Consider the following 26717-nt stretch of genomic DNA (forward strand, 5'->3'; position numbering starts at 1 on the left):
TATATTGATAGTTGTGATCGATTCGAGGGAGGAGACGCCGATACGTCATCGGTCATTGTCGTCACCGTTCATCGTCGTCATCGTCATCAGCATTGTCGTCATCATCGTCATCATCATCATCGTCGTCATTATCGTCGTCAGCATCGTCATCAGCGTCGTCGGCATCAGCATCATCATCATCGTCATCATCGTCGTCGTCATCACTGTCGTCATCATCGTCATGAGCATCGTCGTCATGAGGACAGTCGTCATCGTCGTCATCAGCGTAATCAGCATCGTCATCATCGTCGTCTAATCGCAATTCGCAATTACCCACGCGCGCGCAGGGAGCACGCGGCGCCTTCCTCCCGGGGCGCATTTAAAATCACCGCCCGCGAGCCGCGTCTCGCGCGGTGTTGTTGTCATCGCTGCCCACGCCGCTGCCGCCCACGGAGAGGAGGGAAACATTCCCTGGGGACAAATGCAAACAATTTCTCCTTCCCGCAACGAAGGCCCCGCGGGTCTCCCCCGCCAGCGCGATCGCTGAGCCGCATCTCTGGGGGTTAGATAAAGCGACGTCCGCCAGACGCGGCGCCAAACGGTGGCGCTTACCCCACCCCTTCCTCGCCGTCACTACCCTGGGGTGCCGGCATCGGTGAGCGACGGGAGCGGTGGGTTTGATTCTCGGCCATGGCAAACACCAGTGGTGGGTGATACCTAAAATCAGTCCCTGGGCATTACAGTACCAGGGATTCGTTTGTCATCGAATATATTTTTTGCTGGTTCACTTGTGAACTGGTGTAGATGGCACGTGACTCGTAACCATAGCTGTATACTGGATGTTGTGTGCCGAGGGAATTAACATTTTCCTGGTCGCCGACTTGGACAGAGCCGGCTGGAATAAAGCCCTGGAACGTGCCACCGTGGACATTCTCCGTGGCGACGGACGGCGGAGAATTTATTTTAAAATCAATTTCGGCGTGGGGGAGGCTATTATCACCGCCAAGCCACTGTTTATCCGGCGTGGCGTGGGCTCACAGAGGGCGTAATCTTAACACCGCCGCTGGATGAGGCTGCAACATCTGTTCACCTCTGGGAGGCCCGCTTCTTTGGGAAGCAGCTTATCAAGTTCCTCCTCCATCTGGCGCCCAGCAGTATGTGAGTTCCCCCAGCACCCCGAGGCGTAGCGGGGAACTCGTGGCACTGAACCAAGAAACAATTTGGCAGTCGCGCGTGAAGGGTGCCAGGGGGGTCGCCGATTAAAAAAACTACGGGTAGAGAGCGGGAAACGCCAGACGCAAGCCCGGGCATCACAATCGAGGGCATGCGCAGGTTGAGCACCCTTAAAGCAGGGCGATTCTCGTCCGGGTCATACGCACGGAGATCGGCAGTGGGATGGCCAAGGACGATTACGAAGTCTTGGGAATTGTCAAAAGAGCGGCGAGTGGCGTGTTGCCAGCGCTCGTACACGGGGATGCATCGACGTACGACGACACAGACTGCGCCACTGACGGCCCCACCTGCGATGCGGCACGGTGCATCATGCGCCCCACTCTGGCGCATCAGAGCCGACAATCACAGACCGCACGCTCTCCGGTACATTCGGGACTCTCTCTGCGAGCTTCAAATATTTTCCTGGAGCAGGTCAGTCACCCGAAGCATCAAGAATCTTTCTTTCCTCCCGGTGACATTCCAAAAAAAAAAATCAACTTGTCCTTCTCGTTAACGGGCATCCTATTGCTCGCGCGCTCGCTTTACGCAGCGCCGAGGTGCGTTCACGACGGGAAGCGCCGGGGTTTCACGTGCGCCTAATGCGCTTGATCGAGCAGAAACTAATCAGCCCGGTCAAGATGACAGATCGTCGCCATCGCAGAAACGCCGCAGCGCGACACTTCTCCTCGCAGCGGCACGAGGCGAGAGCCCCCAATTCCGCGACACGTTCACCGGACGGTGGCGGAGACGCGGGCAGCCCGGGGCCGGTTCTCCGAACAACCGCGGAAACGCCTTGTGGGCAGTCACAAGGGCTGCTCGTCAGAATCGGAGGGCCGCGGCTCGTTATACCACCTCGGTGTGGGTGGGCACGGCGCACCGCTAAGCGCCAACGAATCACTGCGCCACCACTCCCCACACCGCACACAACGACAGCCGCCACCACGGCGCCTGTGCCGGGCAAAGGTGCACCTTGAGGCCTCCTGAAGTGCGGGAGGCTCGCTGACAGTAGGTCACGGGACAGACTCAGGCGCCATGCGTTGACTGACGGAGATGACCGATACCAGCGCACGCACGCGAACGCACACCGGAAGCTGCTCACAAAGGTCTTCAAATCATGACTTTGTGGTACGAAAATAAAGATCCACAGTTCAGTCTCATAGATGGTTTACAGCAAGGGCTATCAGCGAACGTCGATTAAGGCCGACACGACATAGCACATGGAGTCGTAGTGAAGAGTTTTAAATTCCGGGAAATTGTATGAAAATTAAATGTGATTGCTACATTGTGGGGGAACGGCACAAACAAAATCGGGCAACATATGCAGGGAAAAATGAGACGAAAAAAATAGAGAAAATACTTGAATCGTAGCCAGAGATAATCAAATCTCTGGCTATTAATCAGAAACAGACTAGAAATGATGATGGTGATGCTGATAGTGGTGATGGTGATGGAAGTTGTTGATAATGGTAATGAAGGTAATGATGGTGACGATGATGATTACGACGATGGCGACAACGATGACAACGGCGATGATTAATGACGGGGAAAATTGCACGCTTCATATTCACACAGCGGGGGGGGGGGGGGGGGGGGCGCGGAAGGAGGGGGGGGTGGATATTTTTCGCTCGGTCTCTTGACAGCTCTGACGTCTCACTCAGAGAAATATAATAAGGCAAAAATATCGAAAAAATACAGAGAACAGAGATGGAGAAACGGAGAAACCCAAACGCTTCACGACGGGGCCGAAGCCCCATACCGCGGCAAACATCGCACCCTTCCTCCCCCCACCGCGCAATCTCCACAGAGTCGATATAAAATATACGATAACACATGAAATAGCAAGGCACGGAGCCTTTATCTTGGCAACTGACGGCGCAAGGGTAGAGTGGGTAATGGCGGGGGTGGTGCCGGTGGCAGAGGGGGCGAGGAAGAGACGGAGCCAGCTGCGGCTCACATCCCAGCGAGACTTCACACGAAGACAAAATCCAAAATACACCACGGCCGCTATCTTGTAGCAACAGTCCCATGCAGGCTGTGCACGTCCCGGGCTTGTGCCACGCGAGTTCGAAGCCTCCGTCAATGTGAAGGGTAAACAGACCGTTTGCACCGTGGCGCAGGGCTAAATGAACGTTCCAGGCACGTGCGTCGTCAACGATTGCCTTTGTCGCCATCGTCAGCCACGGCGTTCGAGGCGATCCATCGGCACAGATCACGGCTCCCACCGCTGTCGTACGAGACACGTGCGTGACGCGCCTGTCGACTGCACATCCGTGAATAGAGGGGTTTTTTTTGGGTGAGATCGCGTAAATATAAATGTGTCGTTAAACCCGCCACCGCCCGACACAGCCAATTCGTGAGGTTGGTCTCACGTAAACGAAACACGCCAATTCGTTACTAGTACAGCACACCGGTGTGTTGGAGAGCAAATCCACAACTTTTACATCCATCATCGCCATCATTGGCGGGTCATGATCTATGCACTGCTGGATAAAAGCCTTCCAAAGTCATCACACTCCTACGATGCATCAGTCCGTCTTGCTCCTGGCACACGAGCTGTTTGTATCGCTCCATCTCAACGATGGGCGGTCTCTCGGGCTCGTGCCAACTTTGCCTTGCAACAGACAAATTAATAACATATAACTTTGGTTAAACGTGGGGTCAACGTTGGGCTGACGTTGCTCCAACGGTTCCAACCACGTGCCAAAGTTGGCCTAACGTTGCATGTTTACTGGGATACAGTAAGCTAACGTTGTGAGCCATAGCCCTTCTTCAGGAGAGATTCATGTGTGTGTGTTTTTAATGTGTGTTTTTTCAATTAGATGTTTTTGCTGTTTTAGTTCAGCATCTTGAGACGCGGTCACATTGAGACACCGTCCATACAAACACACACCACTGCCAAATCAGCGCCTTAACTTTTTGTCTGGATAACACGTAACAATAAAAATACATAAAATAAAACTACGTTATAATCCATCAGCCTTTGGGCCTGCACGGGGCTTAATTTCTCGCTCAGTATTTTTTCGGCACGCTGCTAGGCCGGCTTGGAGTGAGGATTATCGACGTAAAGCCGCCACTCCTATCCGTAATCATCCCCTATTATCGTACCTCGTATATCCCAATAATCCTATGAAGAGGGAGTTATACAAGTTATACGAGACCTAAAAACAAGGTGAGATATGGCGTGCAACAAAACACTTCTGGGGAACAGCGTTCCGGACCGTCCTGGCTGAAACTTGTCTCTGGGCCCGCCACGCAGTTCCAGCTCCTCTCGTTTTGGGGGCAGGGGGTGGCCAGTGGAGCTGTTGTGTGTGTGTGTGGGGGGGTGTGTGTGTGTGGGGGGGGGGGGGTGCCACCGTGACAGTGATTCTCCGCGAGGGAGCAGCGTGGGACGTGGTGCCCACAGGGGCGCATTTGGTGGCTTGGCGCTCAGTGTCCCCCTCCAGCTCGAGGCGCCAGGCCCTGATCGTTGCCGCCAGCCGAGCGTTCCGTCTCCACAGCGGCGGACTCCTGTGGCCGCTTTTAAATTTGTCGCCTCGACTCGGAGCAGTCTGGAGAGCGGTGGAGCACGGCCGCGTCCCCCGTGTTGAGTACGCGAGGGACGCGACCCCCCGCTTCTCCGCTGCCCACACGGTCCCACGAAGCCGCGTCGCGACACTTCACAGACGCCAACCACAACACTGCCCGCAGATTATGCAGATTATTTGGCTGCTGTACATTTCCACACGATAAGCCACTTTGTTGAGCTGTCACTTGTGGCCAGGTCGCTTCTGAAAAAACAAGTTAATAACTCGGTGGGTTATACCTGGTAAGATAAAAAAAATTAGTTTAGTTTTATATATCTTATATGAACATTTTCTAAAGTGATTTGTTCACCTTTTCTACGCTTTGCACTGCTATCATGTTTTTGTACTGTTGTTGAAACATTCTGACCCGCCCCTACTGGATATCTGTGGAAAAAAAAGCTTCCCAGCTCATCGGATTCCTTCAGCATAAATATTCTGATTCTAGCGATGCCATCGTAGCGTCCCCGAGTGTAACTTTGAAGTTCTTTTTCTGCGCGAACGACGATTCGCAGTTTTAGCCGCCCACCGCCAGACACCGCCTCGGTGTCCCACGACGAGAGACTCCGAAGGTTCTGGTCCCCTCGGGAATCAGTTTCAACAAACCTCACCACGCCGGTCGATGCGAGTTGGTGCAAAGCGATGTGGGGAGAAGGAGGTGGCGGGTGGGGGGAGGGGGAGTCCACAACCGGCGATTCGGTAACACTCCGAGCCACTGATGTTAGCCGTGGTCGGGAATCGAACCTCGGGTGGCGCTAGCCACTGTCGTCACCGCAGCTCCCACCTCGCCTCTCTCTCTCTCTGCGTGCGCAATGAGCGTTGGGGATGGCGGTGGTGGTGCGGCTGCCGTGTCCACGACGTTCAGCGCCGCTCGCTTGTCCTCACGACGGCCGTGCTCGTGAGCTGTTGCCGCTCGGTGCGACATTTCGTCTCACTTTGGTCCAGCTCCGTGCGCAGATCATGTTGATGGCTCAGTGCGCTAACCAGTGCGCCACCGCTCCACTCTCTCGCGCTGCTTGCAAGCATCGTGTACGTGCGGCGACTTGTGCACGTAAACATCACGAGCATCTCATTTTCATGATTCCCAAAAATAATTATCGGTCGTTACGTGCACAAGTCGCGAGAGAGTGGAGCGGTGGCGCACTGGTTAGCGCACTGAGCTATGAACATGGAAACCTGAGTTTGAATCTCGACCACGGCTAACATCAGTGCCCCAACCGGTCACTGGGGTCTCAACACACACTGGCCCAGCGTGGCGAAGTATGGTCAATCAACCCTCATGACCGACACGGCACGGGGAAGACTTCATCCAGCAGTGGGTTGACACGGACTTAAAACTGTTGACTATTTGGTTTTGTACATTATATTGCCGTTAAGTTCACTATGAGGTGTAATCACCACTGTCCCTGTGTCTCCGTGCTCCGCAATAAACTGCGTGGCCATTTCACGGGGTCATAAATAATAACAACCACTCCGAGTGAGGAGGTGAGCGAGCTCCACCCGCTCTCCACAAAGACAAAGACCCCCCCCCCCCCCGTATAGCTTTCAACATAGTTTTGGGGCAAGTGCTGTTCGCAAACGACACGGCACACATCACAGCACCACGTCCGCCTTTGTTTCCCCAGTGGCGATGTTTATACAGCGCGCCAGGTACTAATTTGAGGCTGAGTCGACCTAGGGGAGGCCCATGATCGATTCAGAGAATCGTCACCGGTGTTGACTGCGAGCGGGAGTCGCACTCGGATCGCCGGGTTCGTACCGCAGTGCACTAACCACTACACTACCGCTCCCCACACACACAGACACAAAGACAAAGATCCCCCGTATAGCCTTAACAGACTGTAGGGGCAAGTGCTGTTAGCGAGCACCTATGAAGGCCAGCACGGCACACGAGGGGGTGGGTGGCCAGCACCACGCCCGACACAGACACACAGATACACAACAACCGCCATTCGCCACTAAGTGGCGGTGACGTCACCACGACGCTTGTGCCAGGCCATGTGCACCTTGAGGCCACGTGAAGTGTCGAACGCCCGCTGGCAGGAGGTCACGGGGCAGACCCAGGTGCCACGGGTCGACTGACTGAGATGACCGAGACGACTGGCTGATGCACCACCTGTGCCCCCTACTGTGCCAAACTGCTGTACTTTAGCCACTCGGCACTCCACTCGTTGTTTTGAGCGTCGCTCCTCCGCCCTCCGTTGTTGCTAGAGGGCGACTGCCTCCAACTGCCCAGTAGCGTCCTTCACGAGCCTTCTCCACAGAGGCCGATATTGACACCGCTGGTACCAGTCATCGGCAAGTCCACTCAGCTCCACATCCTCCTGTACCACATCACTCCATCTCTTCTCTAGCTCGTGCCGCACCCGGTTAGCCCCCTCGATCCGGCCGAACAAAAGCTGTTTCGGCATGCGGTGGCTGGGCATGCGGGCTACATGACCCAGCCAACGCAGCCTTGCCTGCCGGAGGAGCTCACCGATGGGACCTTGTCCAGATCTTTCAAGGATTTGTGAGCTCCTCACACAATCCAGCCTGGTTAAACCCAGGATGGATCGTAGGCAGGCTAGCCTAAATGTTTCTAACCGGCGAAGATGTTCCATTAGGGGGGTCCACGTTTCGCAAGCGTAGAGAAGGGAGGGAATGACTGTGGCCGAGAAGACCTGAAGCTTAGTGCGGAGCGACAGACCAGGTAGCATCCACACAGCATTACGCAACCGATGAAAATATATTGCTGCTCGACTGATTCAGAGAGAGACCTCTGCTGTTAAACTGGAGCCGGTCATAAGCACACTGCCCAGGTATGAGAAACTCTCCACTCTCTCCACAACTGCCCCATCACCGATTGGGAGTTGTGGTGGTGGAGTGTCCGATGGTACAAAATACCCAAGCAGGTGCTTAGTTTTGGTGGGGCTGATGGTAAGGCCCCACCTCTTAGTGGCACGCTCCAGTCTCAGCAGCAGCGTCTCCAACTCCTCCTCTGAATGAGCAGCTATTACCATTCATCGGCATACGTAACTTGGTTGAGCAATAGGGAGCCATCCCTTTACCGCACCCGGGCATCGATCAGCCTCCCATTATATCTGTACCAAATGGAAATTCCCCCGGTACAGCTATTGAAGGCTTCACGAACTACGTGGTCAAAATATATGTTAAATAATGTGGGAGCCAGAGAACATCCCTGTCACACCCCAAGGTGTGCAGGGAATGGCTCTGACTCCCGGCCACGTAGTTTTACCCGCTCACCATCATGAAGGTCCTTAATGATCGTGAGCAGAGGGTCAGCGACTCCAAAAGCACGAAGAACAACCCAGAGCCCAGGCCTATTGATGGTATCATAGGCCTTGACCAGGTCAATAAAGCAGAAATGTAGGTCTTGTTGGAATTGCCTACACCTCTGCTGTAGCAGACGGACAGAAAATAGGGCATCTGTGTAGGACCGCCCTTTCTTGAAATCGCATTGGGGCTCCGCAAGCCTCTCCTCAGCGTGCCTGGCAAGGTGATGTTGAATAATCCTTGCCAGGACCTTTCCCGGCACACTGAGGAGTGAGATGCCCCTGTAGTTGTTACAGTCTGTGCGGTCCCCCTTCTTAAAGAGGGGGACCACCAGGGCATCCTTCCAATCCTGTGGAACCCGTCCAGTGGTCCAGACTGTTGTTATGATGTCATGTAGGGCAGTCTGTGCACCAACGCCACCCTCCCTCAGCATTTCGTTTGGGAGATAATCTCTGCCCGGTGCCTTTCCTGGTCTCAGACTCCGGATCGCCTTCAGTGCTTCCTGAACAGATGGCACCTCAGCCAGCCACTCACAGTGGGTGACTTCTTCCAATATTTGAGGCACCGCAGCCTCAGCAGGGTCATCCCCACTTTGTGCCACGATGATTTCCTTGCTGAGGGATTTCCCCTACCCCAGGACCTCACAGAAATGCTCAGAAAATCTGCAAACCTGTTCCTGGGGGTCGGAGATTGGATCACCGTTTTCCCCCCTAACGATGGTAATAGGTGTGGCGCTGCAGGTTACTTTTTTGATGAAGTTAAATAGGGATTTGTGCTCGCGGGCCACTGAGGCAGACTCCATCTCCTCAGCAACCCGCGACCACCATCCATCCTTGCAGCGCCTCACGGCTCTCCGAACCTCCGAGCGAAGGCTGCGGTATGCCTCCTCATTCTTTGACGTGGGATGTTGTAGCCGATGAGAGTGGGCCTGTCGCTTTTTCTCAACTATCCTGAACACCTCCTCTGTCAGCCAGGGTCTCTGGGGAGATCTGGACCGCGTACCCAAAGCAGCTATTGTAGCTGCATGAGTCACAGTCCTAAACCTCGCCCATTTTCCCTCGTCATCATGAGTGGGGGACGATGCCAACCCCAGCCGCAAGCGATGATGAAATTCTCGCTTGCAACTTTCATCAGCTAACTGAGACCAGGCCACTTTAGGTTGGAATGGGGTCCTGGGTGTACACCCACCACCGAAGTGGAAGAATGGCAGGCGCATCTTACAGATGACTAGTCGATGGTCAGAGGGCAGATCAGCTTCACCGTAGGTCCTGGTGTCAAGGACATGGGCTCTCATCCGCTGGTCCGTTACTATGTAGTCCAGCCAATGTTCTTGCTTGGACCCGGCATGCATCCATGATGTTGTGTGGATGCGCCGATGCCGGAACAGCGTGTTGGTAATTACAAGCCCATGGACTGCACAAAAATCTAGCAGCCTCCTACCGTTGTTATTGAGCTGATTTGGCCCATGCCCTCCAATCACTCCAGACCAGGTGCCAGCATCATGACCAACTCGGGCATTGAAGTTACCCAACAAGATGACTCTATCCTGAGGGGCCACTTTAGCCAGCACCTGTGACAGGAGGTCATAGAAGGCATCTGACTCGTCGGCTGCATCCCTCCACGGATGTTCGTCTTCGGTGGGGGCATAAGTAACCACGACCACCACTCCTCGCCTCCGGTTGATAGGAAGGCGAGCCCAAAGTAGCCTGGGGCTTACAGCTTTCCACACCTCACCGCCACGCTCCCACGCCCCCTTCATTCTTTTGTTCAAAGAATAGCCACACCCTGTTATTTGGCAGTCTCCTGCCCGGAGTAGAGGACTGTCCATCCCTCATGGTGGCAGGAGCCAGAACCAGTCCACCGGACCTCCTGAATGCCACAGAGATCCAGGCGGTACCGGTCCAGCTCCCGACAGAGGAGTGGTAGCCTCTCCTTCACAGTGAGCGTTTGAACATTCCACCTGGCCAAACGAAGTGGCTTTTCGTTGTTTATGGAGGAGCCCCGAAGGTAAAGATTCAATCTCCTGGCTCCGTCAATTGGGGTTTGGCCTCTGGCACAAGCTTACATATTTAATTCGTGGTTTAGTGGTCATTTATTGCAGCCTCCTTGCTTGCAACTTTCATTTATTGCTGGTAACCACTCCAGAGCCCCCGTTTAGCCACTGTGGTGGTCACAGACGCCATGAGGGGGGAGGCCAATCGGAATTGGACCTCCCCCCACAGCACTGTCCACGACAGAGTTGCCCGTATGGCACCGCGAGGAGGTAGGGGGTTGTTTTTGCCAGACACACAAAGACACACACAGAGACACAGCCAGACTCTCCCATCGCACTCTGAGTGGCGTTTGAATGAAGGGAGAAGTGCGGAAGGCGTCGCGATACAAACCCCGAGCTCTGACAGCCGACGCGTCCCACAGATTCAATCTGCCGCTTCCCCTCCCCACATCGAACACTCATCACTGTACACACCTGCCTAGTGTACACACATCACTGTACACACCTGCCTAGTGTACACACATCACTGTACACACCTGCCTAGTGTACACACATCACTGTACACACCTGCCTAGTGTACACCCATCACTATACACCTACCTAGTGTACACCCATCACTATACACCTACCTAGTGTACACCCATCACTATACACCTACCTAGTGTACACCCATCACTATACACACCTGCCTAGTGTACACCCATCACTGTACACCTACCTAGTGTACACCCATCACTGTACACCTACCTAGTGTACACCCATCACTATACACCTACCTAGTGTACACCCATCACTATACACCTACCTAGTGTACACCCATCACTATACACACCTACCTAGTGTACACCCATCACTATACACACCTACCTAGTGTACACACATCACTATACACACCTACCTAGTGTACACCCATCACTGTACACACCTACCTAGTGTACACACATCACTATACACACCTACCTAGTGTACACACATCACTATACACCTACCTAGTGTACACCCATCACTATACACACCTATACACACCTGCCTAGTGTACACACATCACTATACACACCTATCTAGTGTACACACATCACTATACACACCTGCCTATTGTACACACATCATAATCCTGTACACCGTCATAATACACATCATGCTATAGTAGACCCACGGTTATAATACAGACCTATCGATCGTGCCTATACACTTGTAAAGCGCACATGTGGATGGCGTGCGAATGAAACAACGACAAACACTCTCCGCCTGATCGCAGGGGTTGTTGGGGAAAGTGACATGAGCGATCACCTATTGATTAACACTGGAATCGTGTGCGATGGGGTGGGTGGCCAGCACCACTCCCGGCCCACCTTCGTCTGCCCAGTGGCGGTGTACACACCGCACCAGGTACCCATTCGAGGCTGAGTCGACCTAGGGGAGGCCCCAAGACCGGTTCAATATAATCGTCACCGGTGTTGGCCTTGAGCGGGAACCGAACTCGGGTTGCCCGGTTTGTAGCGCGGTGCGGGGAACCGCTGCACCACCGCTCCCCACGCTTATCGAACACGCACGCACCCACACAGCTTCACGGCGAACGCCGCCAAGACTCACACTTGGCATGGTCATTCCCAACACACTCAATATCGCGCACAAGCCAGCACACAATTTAACACACACCCACTACTCACGGCGAAAGGAAATGTGATTATGTTTCCTTTAATTACCCCATGTATTACCGCTGCTGCAACAGCAGCGGCAATTTCCTCTCGTTGTGTTATATATAAATATATCACAAGTAACCTCTACCCAATGTCAATACTGTGTCCATAAATCACCACTCGGCTCTATTCACTTGGCGCAGAAAAATACACAACACAAACGTAAACTTACACACATCACATGCATCAATTATGCAGACATCACACATATAGGCATCACACACATCACCTGCACCGACATCACAGGTACTGGTATAACATACATACATCACACACACACATCACACACGCATGACAAACACATCAGGCACCGAGTACACACCACCCGTCACACGTGAACAAACACAAACATGCCATGTATAGCCTACATATGGCACATATCAAAATAAAACACGCGAATCAATAACACTGCCGGAGAAGGAACGATACACAGGCCAAGTGCCGTTCGCGAGCGCCTATGAAAACTAGTACGGCGCACCAGAATCACGCTCCGCCGCCTTTGTCTCCTCAATGCTGATGCTTACACATAGCACCAGGTACTCATTTGAGGCCGAGTCAACCTAGGAGAGGCCCAGGGTCAGTTCAGATGTTCGACACCGATGTTGGGTGTGAGCGGAAATGGAACTGGGGTGGCGGGTTTGTAGAACAGTGTGCTAACCACTGTGCCACCGCTCCCCAAACACTCACAAAACACGTGACATGCACACACCATGGGCACCCACGACTCTCAAATCAGTCATGACGACGGCGCTTTGACTGAACACCCATGACCGAAGGCTCCCCACGTGGGTCCACGAGTCACGTGTGTGGCATTAGCTACGACGTCACAATAGCGATGACGACGATGATAACGGTTGCTCGATGCCGACGCTGATGATCGTCGTGGTGGCGATGGTGATAATGCCGATGATACCATTGGTGTTCACGGTTCTGGTGGAAGGAGACTCCACCCAAAGGGGCGGCTGAGGAGACGGTGCGAGCCCGATGACAGCGTTGATGATAGCGACGATGAATGGTGGCGGCGGTGGTGATGCTGACGACTACATCGAAGTTGACGACGACGACGACGGCGGCGGTGACGACGCCGGTGGATGCGCGCGCTCGCTCGGTCTACTCACACGCTCTCCTCGTTCTTGAAGAGCAGCTCCCCGCTGACGTCCTCGTAGTCCTCCCCTCCGCCCTTCGCCCGCCCCTCGACCGACGCGAACGGCACGAGCACGGAGCCGCGTGCGCCCGAGCAGCGGACCACGCGCACCTCGACGCAGCCCACGCTCTCGCTGACGCGCACCGCCGCCTCCTCGAAGCCGAACAGCCCCGCGTGGTCGTCGTCCAGGATGGTGACGCTGGCCACGTCGGGCGTCGCCAGGCACGGCGCGACGGCCGCCGCCGCCACCGCGTCCGGTCGCCCGGCCTCCGCCGCCCCCTCCTCGTCTCCCGCCCCGGGCGCCGCCCGCAAGTTGCTGAGCCGCACGAAGAACTGCTCGTCCTCCTCGAAGATGTCGTCGTCGACGATGCCCACGCTGATCGTCTTCTCCGTCTCGCCGGGCCGGAACACGAGCGTGCCGGACGCGAGGTCGTAGTCCGAGCCGGCGCTCGCCGTGCCGTCCTCGGTGCGGTAGTCGACGTAGAGGGTGGCGCGGGGGTCGCCGCCGCGCCGCACCACCGTCAGGGTGCAGGCGCCGCAGCTCTCCAGGCAGCGGTAAGAGGACGGCTCGAAGAACACGCGGCACGCCGAGGCGGCGCCCGCGCCGTCGCCCGCCTCCACGTGGATCTCGGTGATGCTGGCCGAGCGGCGAGCCTGCTCCAGCAGGTGCTTCTTGAGGATGTTGCCGGCGCCCGTCATCTGGCGGCACAAAAGGGGGGAGGGGGGGGAGGAGGGGCTGGTGACGCGATCGGAGGGCCGCAGCAGCAGCCGGGGGAATTATATTCCTGCCCCTACCGCTAGCCAGCCAGCCACGAGTGCTGCCCCCCCCCCCCCAATCGCACCTTTGGCTCTTCGGGCCTCAACTTTTCAATCTTTGTTCGCTTGCCTGCTTTGGCGGCGGCGGCGGCGGCGACAGAACGCCGCTCAACATGATCAGCGATGTAATTAGTCATCACCGTCCCCTGCAGCGTAGGAATACGGATTTGCTTTGATTACAAAGGTACATCACGGCAGGTGGGGGGTAGGGGGGAAGGGACAATTTACCCAGGGCCTCACAAGAGAGGGCCCCACAGGGGCTGTTTTCTCGCTAATTAACAAGGCCCCCCCCCCCATATTGCCCAGAGCCTTTAGCCCCAGGCCTCCAGGAACCTCCGAGTGTTCCGACTGTGCAGAACAGTGGCCTTTGTTTAGCTGCATTATTTAATCGCTTTTAAAAATAGGAATTTGAATTACCTTGCTTCCTACAGGGAGGGTCTTACAACACCACGTCCTGTATCTAGCCAGGTGACCTCCCGTGTACGAGATCCTTGTCTCTCTTGTCCCGGGTATTCGTTAGCTGCGGCTGAGCGAAGACTTTTGCGAGGGGGGGGGGGGGGGGTGGGCGGGAGTTTTTATTAAGGTGGAAAGTTAAAAAAAACGACGCTCGCGACTTGGAGACGGTGCTTGGCCTACTCGTCCACGTTGACCCGACCTGTTGGGAGAGGTGGGCGTACCCACACTTTACCCCACCACACGCGACCTGCCTGCCGATCGACTAACCATGGTGTCCCCATGTAAGCTCAAAATAAACTTTTTCTTTTTATGTCACCATGGAAGACCCCACTGAGCTGTATAGCTCTTTTTTCAAAAGCGACCACAAATGATAGCTCAACGAAGTGAAAATTTACAGCAGCAAAAAATACGTGTGATGTTGATTTTAAATGTGGAGGGGAAAACCCGAGGGCCTGGAGAAAAATCAACGCGGCCCTACCGCCTGTATATATAAACTCCAAATATACAGGCGGTAGGGTGGGGATCGAACCCACGACCTCCTGTATACCACGTGTTAACATGTGGGGGGTGGGGAGCGGGGGGATTTGGGAAACTTGCACCATTGTAATCGAACCGGCGACCTCTGGATTGCGGTTTCAGGGTGCTACGCATGACACCACGGCATCGTCACGACACCACGTCATCTCCCATCGGCCACTACGGAGCTGCTGACAGCGAGACTCCCGTCACGTCCACCGCTCCTCCATTGTCACCTACAAAACCAAAATATTCGCGCTGCGATTGGGGCCAGGAGTCCAGCAGATTCAAACCAGGCAGCGGGAGCGGCCGAGGAGGCAGGGGCGAGCACCTTGCGCGTGGCCTGGATGCGGTAGAAGGCGCGGCTCTTCTGCTGCTGACTCAGCAGCTGGTAGTTGGCCATCTCGGTCAGCTGCTCCAGGTCCTTGTCCGGGTGCTTGTGCTTGAGCTCCTTGAGGATTCGGAACATCTCGCGCCGGCCCTCGCCCGCTTCGGGCTCGTCGGCCACGTCGGGCCCGTCGAGCTGCAGCGCCACGGCCGTCGCGCCCCCCCCGGCCGCTGTCGCCGCCCCCTTGCCGTCCATCTCGATGGACGACTTGGGCCGCTCGCCCTCGGACTCGACGATGACGCAGCGGCGCTTGTCTGCGCGGTAGCGCTTGTACACGTACTTGTAGAAGAGCAGGCGGCGGTCGGCGACCCAGGCGAAAACGACGCACACGGGGAAGAAGGCCAACGTGAGCAGCGCCTCCCACACCTCGACGATGCCCTCCGAGAAGACGGCGAGGATGAGGTAGAGCCAGATGTACGCAAAGACGCTCCAGGCCGTCGTCACGAAGAACACGCGCAGGTGCTTGATCCGGCGCGTCTCGCCGTCGGGCACCACGTACACGCAGATGGCGATGATGACGAACATGTTGAAGGCCGCGCTGCCCACGATGGTGCTGGGCCCCAGGGCGCCCGCCTCGAAGTGGTGCCCGCACACCTCGATGACGGAGAGCAGGATCTCGGGCGCCGACGAGCCCAGCGCCATCAGCGTGAGGTTGGACACCGTCTCGTTCCACACGCGCACCGTCGTGGTGACGGTCTCGCCGCTCGGCTTCTTGATGGTGATCTCCTTCTCCTGCGACGTGATCACCTCGATGGAGGACATGAAGCGGTCGGCGATGATCGACACGCCCAGGAACATGTACATGAGGCACACGAAATAGACGAGGGCGCGCGCCACCTTGTCCGGGAGCGGCGGGTCGTTGGGCAGCCATATGGGCAGCAGGATGCCCGACATGCACGTGTAGGTGCCCAGGCACGATTGGCTCTGATTGGCCGTTGCCGTCGTCGCGGTCGCCCCCCCGGGCGAGGAGGTGGGCCCCGCGGGCGGGCCAGCCGCGGTGGTGGCGGCGCCGGCGCCGCTCAGCGCGATCAGCAGGGCGACGGCGGCCAGGCCCAGCTGGAGGCCGCCCCGGGCGAGGCCCCGCAGCCGCAGGCCACCCATGGTGGCCGCTCCGAGCCCCCCGGGGGGGACGAGGAGCACGGCGGGCGGAGGCGGCCGCGGAAGGTGACGAGGGAGGTGGGAGAGGTGGCAAAGGTGAGCCTGGTGAGAGGAGAGATCGTCATCAGCCACCACCATCATCATCGTCATCATCGCCACCACTACCATCAACCGGACCAAAGATGCCCCCCCCCTATAGTGCTGTTAGCAGGCACCTACGAAGGCCGGCACGGCACACGAGGCCGTGCGTGGCCAGCACCCCGCCCGGCCGTCATCGTCTCCGTAGTGGCGATGTTTACACCCCACCAGGAAGGAAGCCCAGGACCGATTCAGATAATTTTCACCGGTGTTGGCCGTGAGCCGGTGTTGGCCGGGGAATCGAACTCGGCCCTTGCCAGGTTTGCAGCGCGGCGCGCTGACCGCTGCACCGCCGCTAACACTGCCGTATTTTGTGTGGCTGCTCGCCAATGGTGACGCGGGCGGGCTGCTCGCTAGCGGCCAGAGGGAAGGAGCCCGGTGCTCACTCGGTGCGAGCGCCGCTCGCCGCCACCGCCGCGGCTCCCACGGCGGTGGCTCCTCAACGGAGGTGGCAACAATTCCCCCCGGGAATTTACGCGACAGTCATCGCGGGTGCTGGGCGCGTTTTGTCCGAGCCGACTTTCGCCACCGGAGAGATGTATTCTCTTGACCATATTTGATATTTCTCCTGTACCGTGGTTATTTTTTCACTGATTTCTCTTCGCTTCGTCGATGTGCTTTTGATTTAATTGCTTTTGTCATTTTGGTGACCCAGGTCACTCTTGCCGGCCTTCATCAGGTGCGCGATAACAGCACTTGCCCTAAAAAGTCTGTCAAGACTATACAGGGCACCTTTGTCTTGGCTGCGGCGTGTCCGTGTTTCGCTCGGGCTGCGAGCGACCGTGTCGCTTCGCCGAGCTCGCAATGCGGCGGCGGCGGTGGTCGCGGCGCAAAGTGGAAACCAAGCGACTCGACAAGACCACCGGCAACCCGACCCCCAGCGCACCCCAACAACAGTCCCACCACCCCAAGCGGAACCGCAGATAACCCGTAACCCTGAAATCTCCGCCGTGATCATAACCCGCTATGACAACCACAATCCTAGCCACAACAGCAACCATCCAAACCCCTCAGCCTCACCACAGTGAACGCTGACCCCAACCGCAACCAAAATCCGAAACCGAACCGCAACCTCAAACCTAACCTCAAACCATAACCACAACGATAACCACAACCCTAACACACAACCATAACCACAACTCTAACACACAACCATAACCACAACTCTAACACACAACCATAGCTACAATCATAGCCACAACCCTAACCAACCACGACCACAACCATAAAAACTGTAACCCCAGTCACAACCACAACCCTAACCCAATCACTACTACAACCCGAACACAACCATAACCACAACCCTAACATATAACCACAACCCTAACGCACAACCATATCCACAACCCTACCACAACCATAACCACAACCCTAACACACAACCATAACCACAACCCTAACACAACCATAGCCACGACCCTAACTAACACACAACCATAACCACAACCCTAACACACAACCATAACCACAACCCTAACCCACAACCATATCCACAACCCTACCACAACCATAACCACAACCCTAACACACAACCATAACCACAACCCTAACATACAACCATAGCCACAACCCTAATACACAACCATATCCACAACCCTACCACAACCATAACCACAACCCTAACACGCAACCATAGCCACGACCCTAACACACAACCATAACCACAACCCTAACACACAACCATAGCCACAACCCTAACACAACCATAGCCACGACCCTAACTAACACACAACCATAACCACAACCCTAACACACAACCATAGCCACAACCTTAATACACAACCATAGCCACAACCCTAACACACAACCATAACTACAACCGTAGCCCCAGCCACAAATATAACCCTAACCCAACCATTACCATAACCTTAATCTCAAGCATTACATTAACTCTAACGATAACTGCAACTTAAGCCCCAAGTCCATAACAACCCCTAAACCCAAGCCCCTAACCCCAAGCCCCTAAGCCCAACCACTACCCGTGACTCGACCCCAACCCCCGACGTTCATCCACGGGGGCAAGGCCTTGGTGTTACTGAAGCCAGTGGTGGACACTCCACATTCCTACGACGATATTATGGAATAATGATCCTACTCATTGCTTCCAGCCAAGTCTCACTTGAGCTTCGAGGCTTGATGAGGTTTGACGAGGTTGGATGGTGTCCATGTGGTTGGTGAGTTGATGATGACGATCAGGGTTTAGGGGATTTATTACACCAAAACGATGCAGTTGATGATCATGCTGCTGCTGATGATGTTGATGAGGTTGATGATGATGTTGACGATGCCTATGGTGCCAATGAGGTTGATGATCATGACGATGGTGATGCGATTAAAGATACCAATGGGAATGCTGGGATGATGATTTTGTTGATGATGTTGTTTATTATATTAATGAGCGTAACCTCTGTTCTCTTGTAACACGGGGGAGCTCACCTCCCATGAATCATTAACAAACACGCCATTAGAATTACCAGCATGCGACTGATGATGCTGCTGCTCGTGATGATGATTGCGCTCTGTATATACGAACTGCAGCGACAAGCGCATGCACAGACAAGCAAGGAGACACGCAAACACACACGGATACACGCACGCCCCGTATCGCCGTTACAGGTTGTTAGCGGGCACCTACGAAGGCCGGTACGGCACACGACTGGGTGGGTGGCTAGCACTACGACCGAACCGCCTTTGTCTCCCCAGTGCTGATGTTTACGTATTTAAAGCTGAGTCGACCTAGGGGAGACTCAGGTTCAATTATTCGCGACTGATGTTGGCCATCAGCAGGAATCGAACTCTGGTCGCCGGGTTCCAAGCGCAATGCGCTGACCACTACGCCACCGCTCCCCACACAAGGACATACAGAAACGTACATAGACAAAGGTCCCCCGTGTAGCCTTGACAGACTGCTGGGGAAAGAGCTATGAGCGAGCACCTATGAAGGCCGGCACGGTACACGAGGGGGTGGGTGGTCAGCGCATTTCCCTTGGGACCCGGCGACCATAGTTCGATGTTTACGCACCGTACCAGGTACTCATTTGAGGCCGAGTCGACCTACGGAAGGGCCCAGGACCGGTTCAGATAATCGTCACCGGTGTTGACCGTGAGCGGGAATCGAACTCGGGTCGCCGGGTTCGTAGTGCACCAACACGCGATTCTTTTATAATGATCACACACGGACGATTGGTGTGCACACACCATCACAACCCACGCGCGCAATCGACAACACGAAGGTCGACACGATCAACGCGCACGCCGAACGCACGGTCAAGAAAACCACACCACAAAGACGCATTGAACGAGCCACATTCACACACGCGCACACACACACAAACATCACACACATTTACACTCAATCAACACGTCCGTTAATACAATCACCCTACGCACACATTTCACACACACACACGATGAAATACACAAAGGCGCACGCAACATTAACGGGCACGTTTATTAACACGCGCACACACACATGAACACGCGCACACACACACATGAACACGCGCACACAAACACATGAACACGCGCACGCACAAACATGAACACGCGCACACACACATGAACACGCGCACACACACATGAACACGCGAGCACGCACGCACGCATGTATCTATGTACACACAACCACGACACATCGGAACACACGCGCATGCCAATGCATGAGACGGTATAATAAACGGGCGCGCGCGCGCAGACAGACGACACGCACGGAACACAACAGAGACAGAGAGCACGTTGCACTGAGACAGTGACACACACACACCACACACACCACGCACACACCACACACACACCACACACACACCACACACACCACGCACACACCACACACACACCACGCTCGTACCTGGCTCTACGTATCGCCGCTTCAACTGATGTCTACAAGCTGCTGTTGCTGATCCTGTTGTTGTTGATGACTGATGTCGTTGCGGCTGCTACTGCTGCTTCAGTCTCAGCCCCACGGAGCTGCGCAGCGTCGAAGCTCCGCACACCGCCCCCACCCAGAGACCCAGCCACTCCACCCCCCCCCCCACTCGCTCATTCACCCATCCACCCACTCAGCTATTCGCTCCCTCGGTCATCCACCCAGTCATTCATCCATCCATCCACCCACTCACCAATCCACTCAACGATTCACTCAGCCACCACCCACTCAGCTATTAACAACTCATTCACTCTCTCCTCCAAATATTCAGTCGCCTGTTCACTCACCCACCAATCCACTCACGTATTCACCCACTCACACAGCTACTGTTCCACTCACACATCCACTTAATCGAGTATCGCTCATCCACCCATAAACTCACTCAACTATTTGCCCTCACTCACCGATAACATCCTCCCATTAAATCTACTTGCCTACTAACATACCAATCCACTCATTCACCCACTCACCAACCCACTCATCCTTCAACCCATTCATCCATCCACCCACCTAGTCACACACACACTAACTCACCCAGTAACCCATCCACTCACCTATTCGCCCATACATCCATGCACTCACCTATTGACACTCACTAACTCACGCACTAACCCATTCACTCACCTATTCGCCCATACATTCATGCACTCACCTATTCACACTCACTAACTCACGCACTAACCCATCCACTCACCTATTCACCCATACATAATCCATGCACTCACCTATTCACACTCACTAACTCACTCACTAAGGGGCCGTCCATAAATGACGTCACGCGATTTTTGACCCCCCCCCCTCGTCACACGGCGTCACAAAAAGTCAGACCCCCTCAAATATGACGTCACAAAGCTCTGCCCCCCCTCCCCCAAAACCATATTTCCATTTTGAAAATAAAACACGCTTCAAATCGCTTTAAGCTATTGTCATTGCAGTGGGTATTTAATGTGGCGCTGCACTCTGATGTTGTAGGAGTGTTATAACAATTAGTGTTGTTATAACGATTATATACTTATTTAAAGTTTGATGTGACGTCACATTTCTCAACCCCCCCCCCTCGTCACACATCGTCACACATCGTCACAAATGTCTGACCCCTCCCACCCCCCCTAGGTGCGTGACGTCATTTATGGACGGCCCCTAACCCATCCACTCACCTATTCGCCCATACATCCATGCACTCCCCCCAGACTCCGCCTCCGTCCCCCTTCCCGCGCCGCCCCTCGCTGCCACCGAAGACGACGACGACCCCCCCTCCCCCCCCCAAGAGCCCCGGACCTCGACTCCGAACCCTCGCGACCCCTCCGGAGGGGCCGCAGGGACGGGATCGGCGGGGGTCAATCCCTGCCCAATGTCCTCCTCGCCTCGCGCCGTGGGCCACTCCACAGCACCAGAGACAAAGATCCCCCCGTGTAGCCTTCACGGACTGTTGGGGCAAGCGCTGCTAGCCAGCAGCACCTATGAAGGACGGAACGGCGCACGCGAGGGTGGGTGGCCAGCACCGTGCGCGGCCGCCTTTGTCTCCCCAGTGGCGATGTTTACACAGCGCACCAGGAACTTATTTGAGGCTGAGTAGACCTAGAGGAGGCCCAGGACCGGTTCAAATATCAGTCACCGATGTCGGCCGTGAGCGGGAATCGATATCGCGTCACCGGGTTCGTAGCGCAGTGCGCTGACCGCTAGACCACCACCACCACGACCACCACCACCACGACCACCACCACCACGACCACCACCACCACGACCACCACCACCACGACCACCACCACCACGACCACCACCACCACGACCACCACCACCACGACCACCACCACCACGACCACGACCACCACGACCACGACCACCACCACCACCACGACCACCACCACCACGACCACCACCACCACGACCACCACCACCACGACCACGACCACCACGACCACGACCACCACCACCACGACCACGACCACCACCACCACGACCACGACCACCACCACCACGACCACCACCATCACGACCACCACCACCACCACGACCACCGCCACCACCGCCACGACCGCCACCACGACCACCGCCACCACGACCACCGCCACCACGACCACCGCCACTACCACACAACTCTCCTGGGTCTGTGCTCTTACCACTCGCACCGCTCTCTCTATGCCCATACAAGGACTCTCTTCCTCTCACAATCACCCCCTCCCCCCGTGCTACGGTGTCCCATAAAGTCTCCATCCTTGCCCCAACCCAACGCTCTTCTCACCGCATCTCCATCTCGGGGTTGACATCGACCACCACCTCCTTGATGGCGACTCCCAACTCTGCATCGCCACCGACTCCCAAGAACCCAGGCTCACTGCTCCACTCAAGCTCGCACCGTCCTCCCGATGAGTGTCTCCACGACGGGAAAGTCCTCTTGGACTTTAGTGTCCACCTTTGTGGCCGTACTTGGAGCCGAGCGGCGGTGGTGGCTACCCTGCACGTGGCTGCTGTCTGCGCTCCGGTGATGTGGAGTCAGCGGCTAGGTTTGGTGGATCGCCACACGGGTGGACTCTGAACCTCCCTTCGCGTGGGCGACGAGGAAGTGCAGTTCCCTGCCTCGCCAGGAGATGGCAGTCGAGCAAGTGCACTAATCGCCAAATGTTTCCGTCTGTAGGGGGATCGAGTCCTCTGGCTTCCTCCCACACGTATAATAATAAATAATGATCACAACTCATCATTAGTTATATTCTAGGTTCTTTCGGTAAAGTCACGTAGAAGGGAAACAATTAAATAATAAAAATATAAAACAATAAAATTATCACGACGTTTCGACTGCAACACAAGCAATCATCATCAGGTGTGAAAACCACAGCAAGAAATTTTGAAAATCAAAATTCATCATTAGTTGCCTGAAAAACCTCTTTAAAAAAAAACAATTCAGGACCCTCCTCCAAAAGTGTCCTTGATAAATAAATAATTTCATTTCCAAATATGCTTTGCCTCAGCCATTGTGTTTAATTGCCTATTACATTATTTTTTTTTATCGTAACTTTAATACCGGAAAAAAATAGTCGCATAGGTGATAACCCGGCCCACTTTCGCAAATGACACTAACCCTGGCCTCTGAGACTCTCACATGATTGAAAACAAAATCGGAGTCGTAACTTCCACTCCGCGTTCGCGAGGTCGTCCACACTCAATAAAGTCGCTCTCCCTCTCCGACGCCCTCCGTGTGAACGCGCACCTCCTCCTCGACTCCGACCTCGCCCTGCTGAAGGGCGACGCGACCTTGGGAGTTGCCATCGATCCCCCCCCCCCCGCACCCACTTCCAAGCGACGTCGCGCTGACAGCTCCGCACAGATGAATGCAATAATCCGTTGCCCCGTTCCGCCACCTCGTGGCTGGCCAAAGCCGAAGCGCACCAGCAACCCTGACAACCTGAGGACCCGTCGAGGCAGCCAGCCAGGCAGCCAGGCAGGGCTCCACGTCCAAGTACCGAGCCAGGCTCGGCGCTTCCTTCGCTTCTGAGATCTGGCCGGTGCGGGTGATGAAGTCGTAAGCTGATGCCGTTGCTGGTGATGCTGCTGCAGCTGTTTTTTTTTGCTGCAGCTGATGATGCCGATTAAGGCGGGGTGGGGGGGGGAATCACCAGTAATTACAATCAAGCGCGCTGCTGAGAGGTATAAATAGTCACTCGCGCCTCGAGGACCCGGCTGACCGAACCTCATACACACGTGGTCTACTCCCATCTCGAAGAATGACCGATTGCTTTCAGCGTCCCGTGCACGGGAGAGTAAAACTAAATCAACAAACACGGTTCTCTTATCCTGTACCTAAATACACACCTTGCACCTACACACACACCCCTTGTAGTCACACACACACCTCTTGTAGTCACACACACACACCATGTACCTGAACACACAGCATGTACCTGAACACACACACCATGTACCTACACACACACCATGTACCTACACACACACCATGTACCTACACACACACACACACCATGTAGCTACACACACCATGTAGCTACACACACACACCATGTACCTACACACACATCATGTACCTACACACACACACACCATGTACCTACACACACACACACCATGTAGCTACACACACACACCATGTAGCTACACACACACCATGTACCTGAACACACACACACCATGTAGCTACACACACACCGTGTAGCTACACACACCATGTACCTACACGCACACCATGTAGCTACACACACACCATGTAGCTACACACACACACCATGTACCTACACACACACGATGTACATACACACACACACCATGTACCTACACACACACACCATGTAGCTACACTCACACACCGTGTACCTACACACACACACCATGTAGCTACACACACACACCATGTAGCTACACTCACACACCGTGTACCTACACACACACCATGTAGCTACACACACACACACCATGTAGCTACACACACACACCATATATCCACACACACACCATGTACCTACACACACACACCATGTATCTACACACACACACACGATGTACATACACACACACACACCATGTACCTACACACACACACCATGTAGCTACACACACACACCGTGTAGCTACACACACACACCATGTACCTACACACACACACCGTGTACCTACACACACACACCGTGTAACTACACACACACACACCATGTAGCTACACACACACACACCATGTAGCTACACACACACCATGTAGCTACACACACACACCATGTATCCACACACACACCATGTACCTACACACACACCATGTAGCTACACACACACCATGTAGCTACACACACACCATGTACCTACACACACACCGTGTAGCTACACACACCGTGTACATACACACACACACACCATGTACCTTCACACACACACCATGTAGCTACACTCACACACCGTGTACCTACACACACACCGTGTAGCTACACACACACACCGTGTACATACACACACACACCGTGTACATACACACTCACACACCATGTACCCACACACACACACCATGTACCTGAACACACACCATGTAGCTACACACACCATGTACCTGAACACACACACCATGTACCTACACACACACACACCATGTACCTACACACACACCATGTACCTACACACACACACACCATGTAGCTACACACACACACACACCATGTAGCTGCACACACACACCATGTAGCTACACACACACACCATGTACCTGAACACACACACACCATGTAGCTACACACACACCGTGTAGCTACACACACCATGTACCTACACGCACACCATGTACCTACACACACACCATGTAGCTACACACACACACCATGTACCCACACACACACGATGTACATACACACACACCATGTACCTACACACACACACACCATGTAGCTACACTCACACACCGTGTACCTACACACACACACCATGTAGCTACACACACACACCATGTAGCTACACTCACACACCGTGTACCTACACACACACACCATGTAGCTACACACACACCAAGTAGCTCCACACACACACCATGTACCTACACACACACACAATGTATCTACACACACACACACGATGTACATACACACACACACACCATGTACCTACACACACACACACCATGTACCTACACACACACACCATGTAGCTACACACACACACCGTGTAGCTACACACACACACCATGTACCTACACACACACACACCGTGTACCTACACACACACACACACCATGTAGCTACACACACACCATGTAGCTACACAGACACCATGTATCCACACACACACCATGTACCTACACACACACCATGTACCTACACACACACCGTGTAGCTACACACACCGTGTACATACACACACACACCATGTACCTTCACACACACACCATGTAGCTACACTCACACACCGTGTACCTACACACACACACCGTGTAGCTACACACACACACCTTGTACATACACACACACCGTGTACATACACACACACACACCGTGTACATACACACTCACACACCATGTACCTACACACACACACCATGTACCTACACACAAACACACACCGTGTAGCTACACACACACACACACCATATAGTTACACACACACCATGTACCTACACACACACACACCATGTAGCTACACACACACACGCCATGTAGATACACACACGCACCATGTAGCTACACACACGCACCATGTAGCTACACACACGCACCATGTAGCTACACACACGCACCATGTAGCTACACACACACACCATACACTTACACACACACCATGTACCTACACACACACACCATGTAGCTACACACACGCACCATGTAGCTACACACACGCACACCATGTACCTACAAACACACACACCATGTACCTACAAACACACACACCATGTACCTACAAACACACACACCATGTACCTACACACACACACCATGTAGCTACACACACACACCATACACCTACACACACACCATACACCTACACACACACACCATGTAGCTACACACACACACCATGTACCCACACACACATACACCA

General features: G+C 54.6%; 1 protein-coding gene across 3 annotated transcripts in view; it reads right to left on the reverse strand.

Moving 5' to 3' along the window:
- The window catches only part of LOC116943285 (sodium/calcium exchanger 3-like), a 74728-nt gene extending 54443 nt beyond the window's left edge, over positions 1-20285 (reverse strand). For all 3 annotated transcript variants that reach the window (XM_076067659.1, XM_032956006.2, XM_032956005.2), the window contains exons 1-3: positions 20121-20285; positions 14981-16237; positions 12836-13560 (exon numbers count right to left, since the gene is read on the reverse strand). In XM_076067659.1, the coding sequence (XP_075923774.1) occupies positions 12836-13560; positions 14981-16138 (1883 nt within the window). In that variant the 5' untranslated portion in view covers positions 16139-16237; positions 20121-20285. The remainder of the gene's footprint in view (positions 1-12835; positions 13561-14980; positions 16238-20120) is intronic.
- Positions 20286-26717: the final 6432 nt, after the last annotated feature.

Source organism: Petromyzon marinus, chromosome 17 (assembly GCF_048934315.1).
Source record: "Petromyzon marinus isolate PM22_M1 ecotype Great Lakes invasive population chromosome 17, UKy_Petmar_22M1.pri1.0, whole genome shotgun sequence".
NCBI classification, from domain to species: Eukaryota; Metazoa; Chordata; class Hyperoartia; order Petromyzontiformes; family Petromyzontidae; genus Petromyzon; species Petromyzon marinus.